The sequence below is a fragment of the Leopardus geoffroyi genome, chromosome D1, assembly GCF_018350155.1.
Source record: "Leopardus geoffroyi isolate Oge1 chromosome D1, O.geoffroyi_Oge1_pat1.0, whole genome shotgun sequence".
Taxonomy (NCBI): Eukaryota; Metazoa; Chordata; class Mammalia; order Carnivora; family Felidae; genus Leopardus; species Leopardus geoffroyi.
The window spans coordinates 83017020-83036906 of NC_059329.1; the positions used below are offsets into that span (position 1 = coordinate 83017020).

At 36.0% G+C, this 19887-nt stretch overlaps 1 protein-coding gene across 7 annotated transcripts in view; it reads left to right on the forward strand.

The window, feature by feature from the left end:
• METTL15 (methyltransferase like 15) overlaps nt 1-19887 on the forward strand; it is a 212421-nt gene that overhangs the window by 142657 nt on the left and 49877 nt on the right. For 5 of the 7 annotated variants that reach the window (XM_045484835.1, XM_045484829.1, XM_045484833.1 and 2 more), the window contains 2 exons: nt 5673-5864; nt 9911-10089. In XM_045484835.1, coding sequence (XP_045340791.1) covers nt 5673-5864; nt 9911-10089 — 371 coding nt within the window. The remainder of the gene's footprint in view (nt 1-5672; nt 5865-9910; nt 10090-19887) is intronic. The other 2 variants (XM_045484831.1, XM_045484834.1) reach the window with 1 other exon arrangement.

Sequence of the window (19887 nt, forward strand, 5' to 3'; positions counted from 1 at the left end):
GATTCTACACAAATAAGTCTTCTCTCCATGAAACTGAAAATTATATATCCCTGGGCAGCCAAAGTACCTCTTTTGTATCAAGCATTTTATAAACCATTGGAGTTTTGGGGTTTTAAAACCAAGATGGATAGGTATTCATGTTAACTCCAAGATGTTCAACCCTGTGAGTTGGATCCACTTTTATCATTTGTAGGGTAATTCATCTCTAACATCCTTAAACCCTTATTATTAGACTTTATGTGCAGTTAGAGGAGTGATAATGTGCCACATTCAATCCTAAATCAAATACACAGTGAGTTGTAACTACTCTTATATCACCACCGCAGTATATCCCAGTGCACCTTAGTCCTTTATAATAAACAGACCCATCACTTGTACTCAAAGTGCAGATGACTTGTTAGAATCAAGATTATCACAGAGAACCTCATAAATGGCTTCCAGCAACCAAGGTATTGTTGACACTCTACTGCTAAGCACTTTGGTTTTTCCTGGGTTTGGGTTGCAGAACCATTCTCACATAGGATGTGCTTTGAGTCACAGTAGTATTCTGCTTACATCCTGGGGAGCCTAAGGTGATGACACACGATAATGACAATTTGAACAAATTGTGCATTTGTAATTATGGCTAAATGTCCTGGTTTGCCTCTATTTTTTGTGACCATCATGATCCTCCCTGGCCAATTCACACTTTCTGTTACTTGTTTTATAATCCTTGTGAAATACATATGCAAAAAACACTGAAAGTTAAAATTTGAAGGAAGGGAGGAAGAAAGAGAAAAGGGGTCATGGAATGTGCCTGTCCAGGAAAATTAGCCTGAACATAATTGTATATATGAAATAATGCCCCGGGGTCTGAAGTTAAGGCTGAGTTTTCATTCGACAGATTGGTCAGTAAACATTGTGGATGGTTTTTTGACTGTGAGAACGATCTAATTCTGGAAACATATAACTGATTTCAGCATCAGAAAACTCTGCCTTAATGATCTGCCACATGATTTACTTTGTGCTATTGCCATGTGGTTACTTTTGTTCCCATGTGACATTTTCATACTTGTGTTTTACACTGAGTTTTGTACCACAAGGATTGCATTTTTATTATTTACTAATAGTCAGGCATAAAACTGTATGAGTACTGTGCGTTAAACAATTATGTTTGAGGGCACCCAAGAATGCAAACACTCCTTATAAGATGTTACTTGTTATTTTATAAGTATGTTAGCTTCAAGCAGGATAATAGCTGTAATACTAAGGAATTAAGACTGGGAAGGAGTGATTTGTTGGAGGTTTTGCTGAAATATAAAGAAGATTCTGTGGTTAAAGGGTAATACCTGGATCCTAAAGGGTTGTAGAGAATGTGTAGGGCAGAAATTATACTTAGATCCACAACATTTGACAAAACAAAGCTATAAAAACACAGTGATGGAGGAAGCTTAGCAACTGTGTACAGGAAAAAAAACTGAAGGGTATTAGGTACCATAAGGCAATGTTGTGAAATCAATTCTAAAATTATTTTGATATCGAGCTGCGTTAATATAGTAACTACAATAAGAAAAGGCCAGAACTGACTTTATTCCATGCTGATCATTATAGAATTTAGATCAAGGGGCATAGGCAAACTGGAACACATTCAGAAAAGAGCGTCTAGCATGATAGATTTTCTTTTTTAATGGAGAATATAGCAGAAGAAACAAGAGTATGGTTTGGAGGAAAGAAGACTTAAAGGAGCATGATAGTTACAATAGTTATGATGTTTGTCTGCCATAGTAAGAGAAAAAGCATTTCTAACTGGCTTCAATCACAAACAACTTATGAGTTTATGTAACTCAAAGGTTCTAAGACAAGTTGGGGATTTTATTTGAGGCTCAATCTAGTGGCTGTTTTGGCCAAAAATGGTTACTCTCTCCTTTCTTTGGGTCAGGATATTTGCTGGCAACAGTCCAGGCAGTGTGCTTCTTTCATGTCAAGTGAGAGTCTGAAAAACCTTTTTCTTCCTATATAGTTCATTGAAAGAAAGTAATTTTCTTTTCCTAAATCCCTAGGAAATATCTCTTATATCTCACCGGCTAGAATTGTGACATATGCCAGTCTCTGAACAAATTATATAGGCTTGGAGATGGTATGTAAATTAGGATGGCTAATCACAAATCTACATCTTTTTTTTAAAGTTTATTTATTTATTTTTGAGAGAGAGAGAGCACATAGAGGAGGGGTAGAGGGAGAGGGAGACAGAGAATCCCTAGCAGGCTCCATACTGTCAGTGCTGAGCCTGACACAGGGCTCAGACTTATGAACTGTGAGATCATGACCTGAGCCAAAACCAAGAATTGGATGCTTAACCAGCTGAGCCACCCAGGCGCCCCCACAAATCTACATCTTGAGCTAAGATACTACGTCTGTCAAGATTCTCAGGAGAAATAGAATCAGCAAAAGATACCCACATACACATACACACACACACACACACACACGCACACTTACATATATTGTATTATATATTGATATATATTATAATTTATAGACTATACATAAAATATATTTTTATATATAAATTGTGTGTGCAAGTATATTTATTTTGAGAGAGAGTGCATGTGTGCAAGCGGGGGAGGGGCAGAGGAAGAGGGAGAGAATCCCAAGCAGGTTTCACCCTGTGTGCAGAGCCTGCCGCAGGGCTCAGTCTCACACCTGAGTGGTCACCACGTGTGATGATATTAAGATTTGGTCACTTGAGCAACTGAGCCACCCAGGCTCCCCCAAAGTGAACTGATTATTAACCATATCTACAAACTACCTGCACAGCAACACCTTGATTATTGTCTGATTAAATAACTGGGTACTGTAGCCTAGCCGAGTTGACACATAAGCCATCATAGATATAATGAGTCTCTTCCAAAATACATGGCTGAAATTTTGAGGTCCTGTTGAAACAGAGATTGGCAACTAAGAGGTAGCCAACAAATGTCCCTTACAATGACCAACAGAAGAAATGTAAAAGGCTTCCATGGTTGTGAGTTTTCAGTTGTTTTACATAGACTGACACCAAGAGGAAAAATTGTAGAAATAGTGAGGAAACAGCTATCAACTAAAAAATAACTAAGAAAACAGTAGTGAGTTCTTATTATTGGCACTGTTCAAACATGGACCAGGGGATTGTGGTGTAAGGCCTTAAAATTAAATCCCAATATTATGTGTTCTTGACATCTGAGGAAAACTAGGAGATCCTCCAGTGGACCAACCAAAAATTGTCCTCCCCACTGTGCTCCCACAGATAAAGTCCCTGAGCCAAATGACCCTTGTTAACAACATCTGCTTATCATTGAAAAGCAGGTTTCAGTTCCCTGCCCATGGAATTACTCAGACAAGACAATCACTTTCATGGGAACGAAGGGCCACTGCTCTTTTGTTAGTATAAAACCTGCATCCTACAGCCTCTGCCTGCCCATTCTGTCTGTGAGTACAAGCCCCTTGTAGCCATGCAGGGCACATGCTGCCCTCCTCCCCTGGGCTGTAAGTGTGTGTGATTAATAAACTGTCAATCTCATCTGTCCAGTGGTCAGGTGCCATATTTCAAGCAATGAATGTCCATAATCCTAGAATGGGAATCCTTCCCTCACCAACGGGGTGAACAGGAGGTGGCTAAAAAATAACTGCCCCCCCCCAACCCAGGCCATTCAACTGTGATAGTGGAGAGGGAAGAGATTCAAACATCAGTTAAATAATTGGAATAAGTGATTTGTGAGTTGCTTTTCAATCCCATGATTCTATTTTTTGTGTTCCCGGTATTAGTATTAGCATTCATTTTATATTTTCCAAAGACAGACATAACAATCCATCTTTCTACGATTAGCCCCCATCAGGTTGTTTCACAGACTATTCATTTGTACATTTCTTCCTCTCATTTCAAAGCTCGGAAAGCCATGCTTTATTAATTTTTATATACCTTCAATTAACATAATGCCTGAGAGATAGCAGACATTCAATGAATTTTTGGGGAGTGAATCTGAGAATCACTTTCTCCATTCGAATTTGGGAAAAAATTACCAATGAGCAGTGAAATTCTCCTTAAACATAACACATAAGTAAACATAAATACGAATTCCCCAACACTGTTGAAATCCAAATTCACCCTATCCACCTGTAGATGGAGGGAATGAGGTCTTGGGAGAGTTGCCATTTTTTTTCTCTTCTCATTCCCCATCCAAAATGCATACCAGTTGCCCTAAGGCTTCCGAAGAACCCTGCAGGCAGCATCTCACTTTGTGTAGGAAGGAGAATTAGTATAGCTGCAAGGTGATCCCAACTTCTTGCCTGTCTATTGATTTTGAATGCTCCATTGACTTCAAAATCCCTGCTGAAAGCTAAAACATGCTTCTGCAAGAAGGTATTTATTTTAAGCATAGTTTCATGCTTCAAGTATGCAGCTACACAGCACCCCTATCCTAAATTATGGGAAAAATACGGAGAAAGCTAAAATGCTTGGCTTGAAGATGTTTGACATATCTTTTTTCTGTGATCTCTACTTTATTATTTGTTGTAATTAAATTGGCTTACTCAAAAATTTATTTTTTCCAGTTTTATTGAGATAGTAATGCATATAGCACTGTATTAAGTTTAAGGTGTACAGTGTAATGATTTGACCAACATATATTGTCAAATGATTACCACGATAAGTTTAGTTAACATCCATCATATGTATTCACTTTATTTATCTAGACATTTCTACCTTTTAACCACCTTCATCAAATTCTCTTTTTCCCCATCTCCTACCTCTGGTAATCACAAATCTGATCTGCCTTTTTTTTTTTTAATCAATTTGGCTTTTTTCTCTCTCTCATTTTTTAAGATTTCACATGTAAGATCATATAGTATTTGTCTTTCTCTGTCTGATTTATTTTACTAAACATAATGCCCTTAAGGTCCATATATGCTGTCACAAATGACAGGACTTCCTTCCTCTTTTGTGGCTGAATAATATTCCTGTGTGTGTGTGTGTGTGTGTGTGTGTGTGTATGCATGCAGCTTCTTTATTCATCTTTTGGTGGAGTGGACACTTAAGTTGTTTGCATGTTCTCACTATTGTAAATAATGCTGCTATGAAAATGGGGGTGCACATATCTCTTGAACAGAATGTTTTCATTTCCTTTTGATATATTTACAGAAGTGGAATTGCTGGATCCTATGGTAGTTCTATTTTTAATTTTTTGAGGAACTTCTGCATTGTTTTCCATAGTAGCTGCACTAATTTACATTCCCACCAACAGTGCACAGTTCCCTTTTCTCCACATCCTCATCAGCATTTGTTATCCCTAAATTTATTCTTTTGATAAATGATATGTGCTTTTTTCCCTAACCTATAGATTTTTTATTTTTTTTAAGAAAAAAGTGAGTGACCTGATCTGACAAAGGGATTTTGCAAATTCAGTGACTTATTGTATACCTTCACAGGTATACAATAAATTACATTTATTAGCAAAACTAAAATTACATTAAGTCACCTCTGGTGTTGAAACCAAGGATGTAAAGTTTCCATTTCCAAATGTCTTTATGTAGTACATAAAGACATATTTATTGGTTAAATAAGCTAATAATAGGATACACTTCCTTTCATTGATCATAGACCTTAAGAATTTAATATAACAGAAGTCTTTTCTCCCATCTCCTGGGTTTATTCACAGTAAACAGATCCGAGCTATGCTAGGCCAGTTCAGCCAGGCAGAAGCCTTATTAATGAAAGCTGGAGTGCAGCCAGGGACTTTGGACGGAGTTCTTTTGGATCTTGGGTGTTCCTCCATGCAACTTGATGCTCCTGAAAGAGGTTTTTCCCTTCGGAAGGACGGCCCCTTGGACATGAGAATGGATGGTGGCAGGTGAGTATTGATAAAGCATTTCTCCTCACAACAAGAAATCAATTTTGCAAAAACACCCTGAATTTAATTTCCTTTTAAGACTGCAGAATTCCCATCACACGCCCACACCTAACACTATCCATACATAATAAATCAGTTTTGTTTGCTACTCATTATAGACTTTAGTGTTTCTCTAGATTTGAGATTCTAAAAGAAAAATCATTGCTGTCTTTACACAAAATAGTGAGGAGGATAACTTTCATACTAATTATCTTTTTTATAGATACAATATGGGCTTTTAGACTGCTTACAATATTGATTAATGTGAATCTGAAACAATGGATCCATTTTTATGCAGGCCCAACTATGCCTCTTGTGAGATGTAAAAGGAACTCTATTTAACACATATTCTTTTGAGTCCTGCATGAAATGCAGGATTGTAGGGGTCAGTGATTGTGTGTTTTGTGCTGTCTCTTGTATAGTCACTTTTATTTAACATTCTCCAGGGAAATTACAGTTTATGGTACTGTATCCACATAGTACTATATATAGGACCGCTTTACACCTCCTGTTCATTCCTCACCACCATGGAAATACTAGTTTGTTCTCCATTATTCCATTATTCAAATAGGTACATTTGAACACAATGAGGCTCACATTCTAGTAAAGTATAGGATAAGTTCTTTTAAATCCAAATTAATTTGTAAAGCTTAGATTAGCACTTGTCTCTATGCCTAACACTGGCTTAGGGACTGAACAGCCTGTTCCTACAAAGCTTAACCATGTTTTTCTCCCTCATTTCATGTCCCACCACCACTGCCAAATTATGTATCATGGCCCCTACCTTTGGGAACCTTATCTTCTAAGAGAAATGTTAGATTTTCTTACATCTGAATAAGCAAACCATTCTGTTACTTTTACTAATCTGCAATTCTAGACCTGCATAAACATTTCTACTGAGACAAACAGGTTTTCCAAAATTTCTTACAGTCTATTCAAAGGACCTATATATAAGAAATTTAATGTCCAATTCAAGTCAGCAAATTCATATTGAGTTGACTTTGACTTCTTTTCCCACAAACTTCTTTGTCCAATGCTAATTATTCACAGATAGCCTTTTCCCCATGTTCTGATTTGACCTAGTAACTTGGATTGTGACCCATACTTGCTGCAACCTTTTGTTCTGAGTCTTATACCTTCTTTTTCCCAAGTTGGCATTCATTGAATGAAGAATGTGATCATAAAAGAAAATAATGAAAATCCTTTAAAAAGTAGTGACTAATAGTAAAGGTCAAATATCTTTTCATGTTTGGAGATTGAGGTTGTTGTGCAGAGGTAATAAAATGTCAAGCAAATTTCTGCTGTTCCTATGTCTTGTTAAGAGGATGCCTTCTGAAATACAATGAACAAAGCTTCTAGTTAATGGTAGTAAATCCCCATATTGTTAATGTAAAAACTTCTCAGCAAATTGTAGTTGTGAATCAGGGTTCTTGAGGTTTTCCCCTAAGAACCTGAAAATAAAATTTTCCTTAAACATTAAACTCTAAGTCAATACATAATGGATGAGATTTGAGTTTAGCAAATATATCTTAGAAAGCAGGGTGGCTTCCAGGTAGATAGCCCAGACTGTATAACCTAATCAAAGATATTAACAGATCTGAAGAAAGTATATGGCATTCAGAAAAAGGGAGTTCATTCACATGAATTCATAGAAAAGGAGAATCATGGTAAATATGTGCAGTGTTTACCCAAGTGGTGTCATGGGAAGAGGGAGGCCACACCAAAAAGTAGGGCAAGTCAGATCCTGGAGGCTGATATATCTGTGGTGAAGGTGGACACAAGAGGCTTTCTTAACCTGTTCCGTTTATCACTAGAATCTTACAGCATAGTTTAGTTAGTTCACAGCTTCAAGTACTTGTAGGTCTAACTGTTGTTAGTTGTATTCTTCCCTGGAAGTTAATAAATAAATTTCCACGTATGTTAATATTTTCCTTCTGTTGTTAATGTAGTCATTTTAAATCTCTGGAGAACCGTTAAAATCTCTCACCTGTTAAGTTGGGGGGGGGGTGCAGATTTTGACTTCTTCATTATGAATGCCTACCCTGATGTGTCTGCTAGCAGCCTGTCAGCTTTTCATAGTGTTGCCCCTTTTGTCTTGTGGAACAATGGAAACTTGTACATTGCTATTCAATGTTAGAATGAGAGTAAAATAAAATTATGCCCATTATTCACTGAACTCTATTTGAGCAAAATGCTGTTTTAATTGTCTCACTTAACAGTAGAAAGGTATTATAAAGAACTGCTAAGTCCATCTATACTAATCTTAAGAGTTTTCCTGGTAGAGCTGGACCTTGTTCCTTGGGTCTGAATTTACCATCATTAATAAGGTTTATCTTGATGCTCAGTGGTTTTGGGCAGTTGAATGCACAACTAGGTAAGATCTAGCAGGGATTTTGTCAATGAGGCCAAGAATGATGACAGGAAAATTTAGGAATGGGCAAGATCTAGGGGACATGCACATTCATTGACCTTCTCCGTGTGCCAGACATTCTACTGTCTGCTTTACAGCTGCATGCACCCTTAATTCTCCCAACAATCCTATGAGTAAAGCATGTTTACTTTCATTTTACAGGTTAGAAATTGAGGTTTCAGTAAGTTAAAAGTCTTACTCAGTGTGAATAGCAAGTCAGGTACTCTAATCTATGTTGATCTGACTCCTCCTCATTGTTGTTGTTGTTATTGTTATTATTATTAGCAGAACAAAGCCTATTGAGATGGAAACAGGACTACCTTACAGGATGTTCATTGGTCTGGGGGTGTCATGGCAGCTAAAAAAAATGAGGCAGATCTGGAAAGCAATGTTGTGCTCTCTCTCTCTCTCTCTCTCACACACACAGTGAGAGACAGAGAGAGTGAGAGCGAGAGAGAGAGAGAGAGAGAGAGAGATCATAACAAAATAGGGGACAAGCCATTCTCCTGGAGGCACTAGATATGTTAACAAGGTTCAGGTTATTATTTTTAAGAAGGGATTTTCAGGTGTTTCTTTACAACCCCCCTCTTAGGCCTTAAAGCTCTACCATATCCTTATTACTTAAAGTCCTCACAGTGTGAAACTGGCAATCAATCCAACGTATTAATTACAGGAGTAGTAACAATACTGTTAACAAAGCTGTCTTACCAATAAGTAAGTTCTTGGTTCGTTCATCATTTAGAATTCCTTGGCACATTTCCCTAAAGGAAAGTAAACTGCAATGGTCTGACAGAGTGAATGCTGTTTCCTACTATGTGATCTGTTCTGTTTGGCTAGAAGTTTTCCTTTGTCTCCACCACCTAAAATTATTGTCTTAGGCTTAGTACTGTTAAGGCTTTAGTACTGTTTAGTACTAAGTTTAGTACTAAGTACTAAGTTTAGTACTTAGGCTTTAGTACTATTTCTTGATTACTAAGTTTTACCCCATGGTGACTTTAGTCCTGAGTTTATAAGCCAATATCGTTAAATATTTGAAGTAATATACATTATTGTCATTAAGATTGTTCAGTTTTTTGTGAGGGAAACTGACTGGGAGTACCTTCTTGTATAGACTTTCTAAGTTCAATTTGTGCTCCCATATCAGTACTCGGTTACTTTATAATCTCAGATTTAGTTAAGTTCCTGGGATATAGGCTCATTTAAATATGTCAGTAACTTGTATCTTGTATCTTCTTATGTGAAAAAAAATCAAATGGTAGTTTAAATTTTCAACAAACTAAATCCAAACATTTTCCATTATTTTGGCTTAGGGGAAATCTGCCTAAGGAATAATAACTTCGTGAATTAAATGTTAGTAAAATATTTTAATTTCCTGCTGCCTTTGACCTTGATGAATGTCACACACAATCCCCTCTTGCCATTATGATGGGTATTTGAAATGGAAAATCTGTTTCATTTGTGTAAGATTTCAGTCTCTGACTTGAAAAACCTCAGATGCTTAGACTGTGTGTGTATGCCTGACTTCAGTACTCTGAAGTCTCACCTCTTGTCAATGAAAACTGACGTCAGCGAACTAATTGGCTCTTCTTGTGCGTAGGTACCCTGACATGCCCACCGCAGCTGATGTTGTGAACGCTTTAGATCAACAGGCACTTGCCTCCATCCTGAGAACATACGGGGAGGAGAAGCATGCCAAGAAAATCGCTTCAGCAATCGTTCAGGCTCGCAGCCTCTACCCCATCTCCAGAACCCAGCAGCTTGCCAGCATCGTTGCAGGTACCCTCATTAATTCTGAACAGTGTCTCAGAGAAAAAAAGAACAACACTAATATATGTATGTGTGTGTTTGTGTGTGTCTGTATATATATATATATATATATACAGACACACACACACATATGTATGTATATATATATGTATATATATATATATATATGTATACACACACACACACACACACACACACACACACACACATATACACATATCCTCCAAACTCCCAGAGGGATTCATTTGTACTTAAAATCATTCAGGATAGAATCTTGCCTATCTTTCTCTCTATATCAGCTTTCTTTTGGTTCTGCAAGCTTCCCTCCCCCAGCACCTCTCCCCACACAATTTAAGAAAATATACTATAGTTGCTGATTAGTTGAACAATAGATTGTTTTTTCATGAGAGGTAATTTATCATTGTGCCTACCAAGGTGCAACATGGAATGGTGAGAGCAGAATTTCTTGATCCATCACAGTGGTTGATAAGCATTCTGTATAAGATCTGACATTACCTCTCTTAGTTTCACATTTCTGCATTTTAATATTTTGGGCAAAAGGAGAATTGCATTGCCCAACTGCTAAAATAAAATCTAGTGACTCATACATCTATTCTAAACAACCAGCTAACAAAGGGTATGTGATGTATAGGTTATTCTACTTTGTGAATGCTAACTAAATCAGCCTGAGGGGCTTATTGAAACATTTCATCTTTTCTGCTGTTCGCCACCATAAACCTCTTGAACTTAAGTCTAGCTAGGAGGCGCTTTATTATAGCCTTTCTGTTTGAAGCCAAAGTTGTTTCACAGCTGTGTTCCATGATGAAAGTTTTCCAAGGCAAAAATACAACTCCTGCAGTTATTTAACAGAATTCATGTTACATTCTTTGTCTTGTGGGCCATCTGAAACCCTACATCATTTTTATTTACCAAATGTATTAGGATTTCTTTCCCATGACTCCTATTAAGTTACCTAAGTAGCTAAAGAAGTGGAGAAAAATAAATAATTGTATAACTTGTAAAAAGAACCTGATATTGGTTGCCTCTAATCTTAATATTATCTATAATTTAAGGAATAAAGCTTGATTATAAATTCATTCAGATCAAGATTTAGAGATCATATAGCAATTGTTTTATGACATAACTTAATAACACTATATTTTACTTAGAATAATAAAATATAAAGAGTTGATCAAGTCTTTAAATGTTTTAAGCTTTATATATACCTCAAGGCCCTTCCAACTTACCACTGAGATTCCTTTAGGCAACTAAGAGCACAATTCTTGTGGGTTAGATGATCATAAAATATGCCATTGTATTTGTTTCCCAAAAAGAGTTTGTACTAGTAGGCTGCATTAATTCACGCTGTGTCTTGTGTCCCTTTCTTTCCATCCCATACTCACTAAACATTACCACCTTACCTTACCTTTTTGTCATGATTTAACTAGCTATATGTGTTGTTCTCTGTCTCCCATATGGAAATGATGACAGTGAAAAGTCACATTTTTTATTCATAAGAAAATCCAGAATTTTCTGGTGCTAAAAATGAAGACTAGGGCTGAGGGCAGTCAGCCAATCAAAAACCTCATCTGATAACTGAAGAAACTGCGACTCTGAGAGGGTCAATAGTATCCTCGAAGGTATACAGCCTAATTAATGACAGAGTCTGTACTAATCTAGAATCAGAGGCATAACTGGGTATTTTTGCCTTTAAGATATTAATTTTTTGGTCTCAAGGTCCTAATCTTCGAACTTGGGGTACTAACACTGTGGCATTACAGAGAAATTATATCAAGATGTAGAATAGAAACAATTGAAGTACTTTCAGAAAGATTATGATGTGAAAAACGTATTAGGGCTATGACAAATGATATTGTAAAAGTGAGAATATTCATATATGTGTAGGCTTTAATAAATGCCATTAAAAGATTGAGTTCCCCATAATGAGTCCATTTTTATAGTTCAAATCAGCCCATAATAATACAACTTTATTGATGATGATATAATTCTGTAGAAAAGGAAAAAAAAAAAACATAAAAAAAAACAGTTTGCATTTTATGCTCATTCATTCACAAAGTATTTTGGAAGAGGCTGGTATATACCAGGCATTATACTGAGTACTAGTGAAAAATGGGTCAGAGGTAACTAGATTAAAAAATGGTAATAGTAAACAAGGTTTTTCTACTTATAGTGGAAACCCTCTTATTTGTTGTAGTCTGAAGTTATGATTGTGTGGGTAATAGAAAAAGTTGGTACCTGGGGAGAATTTATAGAACCTATCCATATTTATATATATGGAGATGCTTAGGTCCTAATTGCAGTTCCACAAAGTCCATTCTTGCATAAACCATACCCATGGCATACCTTCTACAAGCGCTGATTTTATTTTTATTAAAACGAACTTAGAGTTCAAAGGTACTTACAAAGCTATCTGAGCATATTTTCTAGATTTTCTTAATTTTCTACATTTTCATAATTTTTTAAATCTTTCATAATTACCTCACCTACATCTAATTTGATTGCATTTTTTACATGACTTATCTTTATTAAGACTCTCCAAAGTCTCCAATTTACTTTTCATTGGAACAGCAGATGTCTTTCTTTTTGCATTCATATTTCACCAGTTTATGTAATATTTGATTGAATTATTTAATGGCAATAGTAAGTGCTCTTGGCTTACAGCTCTTTTGGTGGGAGCAGGACTGTATAGGAATATTCGAGAGTAAAATACCATGCTGAGACAGTTTAACAGAGAAAGGGATTAATCTGTCAAGTCCATTAAACAGAAGTCTCTTAAGAGAGCTAATTCATGAAGGAAATATGGGAAGCATTGGAGGGCCCAGGAAGTTTCCTCTATTAGTTTCATTTCCTAGTGCTGTATTAACAAAGTACCACATATTTGGTGGCTTAAAATAACACAAATTTATTCTTTCACAGTTCTGGAGGCCAGAAGTCCTAAATGAAGGTATCAGCAGGGCTCTGGGGGAGAATAGCTACCTCCTTGACGCTACCTTGTGTCTGGCACTTGCCAATAATCCCTGGTGTTCGTTGGCTTGTGCATGCATCACTGAGTCTCTGCCTCCACTCTCACTATCCCCATACATGTTTTTTGTGTCCAAATTTATCTTTAGTATAAAGACACCAGTCATATTGGATTTAGCGCCTACCCTAATAGAGTATGTTCTCAACTTGATTATATCTGCAAGGACCTTATTTTGAAATAAAGTCACGTTCACAGCTTCCTGGTAAACACAAACTTGGGGGGACACTATTCAAGCTGGTACAGCTCCTAAGCAATATCTTTATTTAACAAACATGTATTTTGTCAAGCTATAATATGCTGTGACTATATTTGGACATCTTTTCTGGTTCTAATAAATTCATGCTAAATATGTTCAAGATTATCCAGGCACTCTGGGAAATATGCCACAGTTCCTGACACATGGTAAAACCCATATATTGATGGAAATATAAATCATTTCCCTTGCTTTCAAAAAGCTAATAATCCATCGGGACAAGGAAGACCACCACACTTGTAATCACAATATACTTAGTGGGATTATATAATAATTCAAGTAAGTAAGTTGTAATTTGTAGAACCTAGAGCCTGGTGCATTTCACTAGTACAAATGAGTATACTCCAGTACTCTTCCATATCCTATCAGCACCAGAAGACAGATTCTGTGTCTTCTGCAAATTGAGGCAGGCTGCAAATTGAGGCAGGAAACTTATAACTACCATGGATTACTTTGTAAATTACCAAATTAGTAATTTATAATTCCAAAAACGACCTGTGGGACTTCACTATTCATACACACTATTCAGAACTGCTAGGCAGAAATTTCAATGTTAATATGTCACACATGTTAGATAGTGTTCCCTCCAAAAATAATTTATAAATAACAAGTCACATTTTGTTAAGCATAGTTTCTATTCTAATGCAGTTATAGCTGAAAAATTGGATTTATGAAATTTAAGACTTGAAAATGGCCTGAGGGACTAATTTAATGTAGAGCCAAATTCTTCATTACCTCTAATAAGTGGTCATCTTGCATTTTAGCCTTTTCATCTCCATCTATCTTACTCCCCCCTTGTATTTCAGTGAAGAGGAGCACATTTCAGTCTGAAATTGCTAGTTCCATAAATAGAGGCCTTAAGTCTTTAGAAAGGATGAATTCCTTAGAATAAAGTCCAAATTCTTTTACATGGCTTGCAAAGGTTTTCATGGACCGGTTTCTACCTTTTCGTTTTCATCTCTGTTGCTTCTCCATAGTAATCTCCGTTCCAGCCATGCTAGAGTCCTGATGGTCGTGTCTTTCCGGCACACCACAGTCCCTCTACTCCAGGCCTTGGATATTATTAACATTAACACTAGAGTGCCCAACCCCTATCCTCTCCTGTGGTTAATGCCAGCTCATCCTTTTGAGCTTTAGTTAAAAGTGTCACTTCCTCCAGGAAGGTTTTTCTAGCTCTACACAGATTAGTTAGTTGAGGTGTTCTCCCACATGCTCCCCATAGTACTGAATTTCCCTGCCGAAGCACTGACACTGTTCTTATTGCTTTCTATTTAACTTCTCCCCTAGACCTATACTATCTAGTACACTTGCCAGTAGCCACATGTGTCTTTGGAATTCTTGAAATGCGGCTGCTCCTAATTGAGAGGTCATATATGTAAAATACACACCTTAGTTTGAAAAAAGAATTTAATGTATCTCAAAAATTTATATGCTCATTCTATGTTGAAATGGTAACATTTTAGAAATTATCGAGTTACATACAGTATTAAAGTTAACTGTACCTGTTTCTTTTTACTTTTTTAACATGGCTGTAGAAATTTTTAAATCACATATGTAGATTGCATTATATTTTTATTGGATGGCGCTGCTCCAGATACTAAGCACTGTGAGGCCACTGCTGTGACTCTTTTACTCATCAGGGTGTCCCCAGCACTTATCGTAATTTTGGCCCTTGGAAGACATTTGGTAAATGCTTTTTCAAGGTTAATTTATCAAATAAAGAAAATCACATAGATCCAGGAAGGTTCTGCTTTTATACAGTTGGTATTCAGTGAAATAACATCAATGTTAGTAAAAAATTGGTGTTCAGTCTTGTAGACCATAAACTGAATCTCTCCCACACCAATATGCACTAATAACATTAACACTAAAGTACTCAGGTAAATTAGGCAAACACACTGCCTTCCCAGTATTTTAGTTTATTCATCTTTAGGCTGAAATGATATTTTTCTTCCCTTATTCTTTAGAGGTGCTGGTAAGAAAAATAACACTAATAAAATATTTTTATTAATTAAGAATCTTTAATAATGGGAAATGATACATATAAAAATCCCTCCAGCTCCCCAGGAAAAAGATTTATGTACTTAATTTTTTAAAAAACATGGCTGTGGTCTAGATTTTGCAGAATTTGTGTATATTTGATTTACAGAGGCTTAAAAAAATGGGATTGGTTCTAGACATACCTCTGAATATTGTCTCAAAAGGCTGTCCATATTTTATTCCATATTTCATTGTTCTTTCCATTCTCTGGATACATCAAGGGAAACTTAATTATTAAATTCAGTTTAACAAAGAGAGTTTAGTTCAAGTCCTGGTTCTGCTTGCTTCCTGTGTAGACTCGAACAGTTCTAGGCCTTTTCTTCCTCATCTTGAAATGGAAGTGAATAATATTGATGATTATGACCATTTGTTATTTTGTTCATAATGTAACTATGTTTTGTAATATTGAAATACACTCAGTTTCCAAGCACATGCCAAAATCAAAGTATGCTTTTCAGATCATTGGAATTTAGATTCAAATTCACAAAATATATAATCAATGCACTGATAATCAAAACGTGACAGAAGGCATACAATATCAATTTTTGAATGGTAGAACGGAGGGGGGTAGGTTTCTTAGATTTGTTTGATTCTTGTTGATTAAATATATAGACTTTATTCCCTGACTGAAACTTCTGTGTAACCTTTATTCTGACTCATGAACTGGGTACATGGCCAGATCTTAATGAATGCTTGTTGAACAAATAAATCAATAAAAAGATGTGTACATTCCCAGCCAAGGTAAAATGAAAATTCAGGGAAAAAAGTATAAGTTGTTAGGTGTTACTGAGAATCAATTGTACTCTCCCCTTCACACTGAAGAGGGGGGAGACCTAAGCATCCAAGTACTCAGTATAAATTAAAACAGCTTGAGGAATAGATGAGACTCCCTAGGACATGGAATCAAAAATTCTCAAGTTCTTTGTCTGATTCTGCTATTTATGTGCTCTGTGAACTTGAGTAAATCACTTCTCTTCTCTGATCCTTATTTCCTCATCTGGAAAAGAAGAATAACTAATTCTTGCTATGACCAATAAATGAGATGGTGGTATGTAAGAAAGTTCTCTGTGAATTGTAAAGTGTATATACAACTATAAGCATTTTCTACTTCTCTCTATCCAGACCTGAGAAGATCCAGGGAACAAACAAGTGTACTAGTCAGAACTATGACTGTGATCTTATACCAATGAATACCTGTCCACAGCCAAACCGTGTGATTTGTGATAGGCTAATTGCTTCATTCCAAGCTTTTCTTCCCTTAGGGATTATGTGACTTTTAGAAAAAAGAAGAATCTTTTTTTTTTTTTTTTTTCTGCACTGGCATATAAGGTATATCTTTCCACAGTAGCATTAATAGCTTATGCCTCTGCTTGTATCTGAAATCATTATATTTTTCCAACAAAGCTTTGTTAATCTGGAGAGAAACATCCAAAATACAAAATAAATGAAGTGCAGCATTCGTTAAGAAGTAGTCATTGCCATCAAATTTTAGTGCAACTTTTTCCTGATGAAATTAATTAGACCAGTTTGCCATCCTTTTATTGTTTTAATAACTTACATGTTACTTCCTCCATCTTCCCCCAGAAGCACTCTGTATACAAACATTGCCATGATTATGAAATAAATGAAGATGTCAGAGAGTTCAATTGTCACTCTCTGGTCGATCTGTCACTCTGTAGTATGGTCAAACCTACAGTCAAAATTGGATGGCTTGCCAGTGAATTACAGATGTCATTGTCACCGCCTATGATAATACAATTCTGTCATTTAAATCTCTTGAGTTCAATCTGTTATACACTGTGTACATTAGTATGGTAACTTCATGCCAACTAAATTATCAAATGACATTTCATAAGTAAACTTATTTCTTATTTTAATAAGAAATCTTTCCAAGAGACATTCTGTACAAGAAGCCCAACTCAGAAAAAAATGAAATATGGAAAGAAAGAAAGAAAGAAAGAAAGAAAGAAAGAAAGAAAGAAAAAAAGAAAGAAAGAGAAAGAAAGAGAGAGAAAGAAAGAAAGAAAGAAAAGAAAGAAAGAAAGAAACCTGAAAAATCTTTTTTCCTTCTAAAAACCTGGCCATTCTCAGTTTGAAGTATCACGTGGGGAGCAGGGATTGCCCTAATCCCAAGTAATGGTGGCCCAAGCCTAATTTGATGATGATGATAATGATGATGATGATGGTGGTGATGATTATGATGAATGCTAGCTAACACTTATTGAGCAAATATAAGACACTATCCTAAATTATTTTCATGTATTAAATCAATCCTCAATAACCTACAAGGTGGGTACTGTTTTTATCCCCATTTTATATATGAGTAAACTGAAGCACAGAGTCTAGGTAACTTGTCTCTTGTCACATGGAGCTGGAATTAGAAGTAATCTCACTATAGACTCTGTGCTCTTATTTAGGACGCTACCCTAGATCCCTTTCTCATAATTAAGGTACAGTGTGAACTGTTGCTGGAGGATGCTGACAGCTCAGTCTTCCAGGATCTCACTTCTCTCATATGGGAGAGAGTCATAAAAGCAGCTCACTCTGTCACCCTGTGATAAGTGCTGTGTAGAGTCATGAATGAAAAGGTATGGGAACCCAGAGAAGGGAGAAGTTGATTTTGATGTAGTGAGAGGGTTTAATTTATTGTGGAGAAGGGTTAAGTAGAAGTTACAGAAAGGAGACCTTTGAGTTGAGTCTTTAGGGGGAGAAGTGATAGCTATCTATAGAAAAGTGCATGGCACACAGTAGATACTCAGTAATCGCAGAAGTAAAAAAGGAATGAACAAATAGCAGGTAGGATTTCAAAGGGCTGAAGGGAGTACAAGATAGGCAATTCAGAGTCCAATCCCCAAACCCAGTGGAATTCCAAATCCCTAAAATTCCCCCCATTATCTTGGTATCCACTATCCTAAATGTGACCTTGAGTTGGGTTAGATTTTTAGAACAATAATTCAGCATAATCAAGTCCTCTAAGTCTTAATGATTATGGCTGAATTTCAAACTGCTTTTATGGAACAAGAGAAGAGAAATGCATCCCTTTACTTATTTCTTACCCCATTTCTTATGTTATATTTTGTGTACTTCTACAGGTGAAAATTAAAGTGATCTGCTGGTATTGTATGTTCTGCATATAGTAGTTTTCACATTGGTATTAATTTTGCAAAGATGTATATAAATAGCCTGGCCATCTTGTCCTTATCTTTATTGATTAGAAAAAAAAAAAGAAGAAGAAGGAGAAAGATTATTTGTTCCTGTAACTAGTTATTCAGAAGTTTTAAGAATTTGGTGCTAGATATTTACAAGAGCTCTCGATTTAAGAATTAAGATAAAGCAGTCTTCTATATTTGTACTACCATCCTGTTTTTGAGATTAACATGATTCAGATCTCATTTACATGGTAGGTACAATTACCTGTCTTTACTTCACCCTAAAAGTACTGAGAGGATCAACAGTGTGCAGCACTTTTCCAAAGAGTAGGTTTCAGACATCAGCAGTTATATGTATACATTGGGAACATATTTTGAAGACAAGCATCTGCTTTCATTTTCAAAGTTTAAATGTTTAAACCACCCCAAAAGACTGTCAGAGAAAGAGAACCCCAGATGTTAATAGGTTGATAAAGATCAAAGGTTAGATTTCTAGGGCTGGGAGGGGGAATAGTGAATGAGAGTAGGTTTGATGTCCAAGCTTTAATTATAATGAAAAACTAACACAAAAGCTTCCAAATTATTTTCTGTTATATCTTTTGTTTTGTGAAGTTGAGAAATTATGGAATATCTGGAAAAGATATTCCTCAGAATTTAAAAATAAAAGGAATCCATATTAGTTTTTCATATCTTTTATGTATGTAATTGTTTTGTATCTTTCCCCATCTTTTTATTTTTGTCAAGAATTAGCAGTTTTGGGAAGCCTGGGTGGCTGCTCAGTTGGTTAAGTGTCTGACTTCAGTTCAGGTCATGATTTTGCAGTTTGTGTGTTTGAGCCCCATGTTGGGCTCTGTACAGGCCTGGAGCCTGCTTCAGATTCTGTGTCTCCCTCTCTCTCTGCCCCTCCAGAGGGGCAAGCTCAAGCTCTGTCTCTGTCTCTCTTTCTCAAAAATAAATAAACATTAAAAAAAAGTTTTTCTTAAAGAATATAGTAGTTTTGCATTTTAATTTATTTTACCCATTTATTCTTTATGTGACAATATACTGCCTCACATATTTTTAATTACTTAAAATCTCATTCCATATTATAAACCAGAGAACGTATATTCTCCCCTTACATTTGCGTGTAGTACACAGTAAGCAGTAGGACTTCCTACATTCTCATAATGCATGAGTATTCATTTAATGACTTTCTTATCAGTTGGACTACTAACTCTTTGAGAGCAAGGATTAGATATATCTTTTTCATTGTTACATCTTCAACACCTGATACAGTATTTGGCTTATGATAGGTGTTTAATTAATATTTCTTGAATGAATTA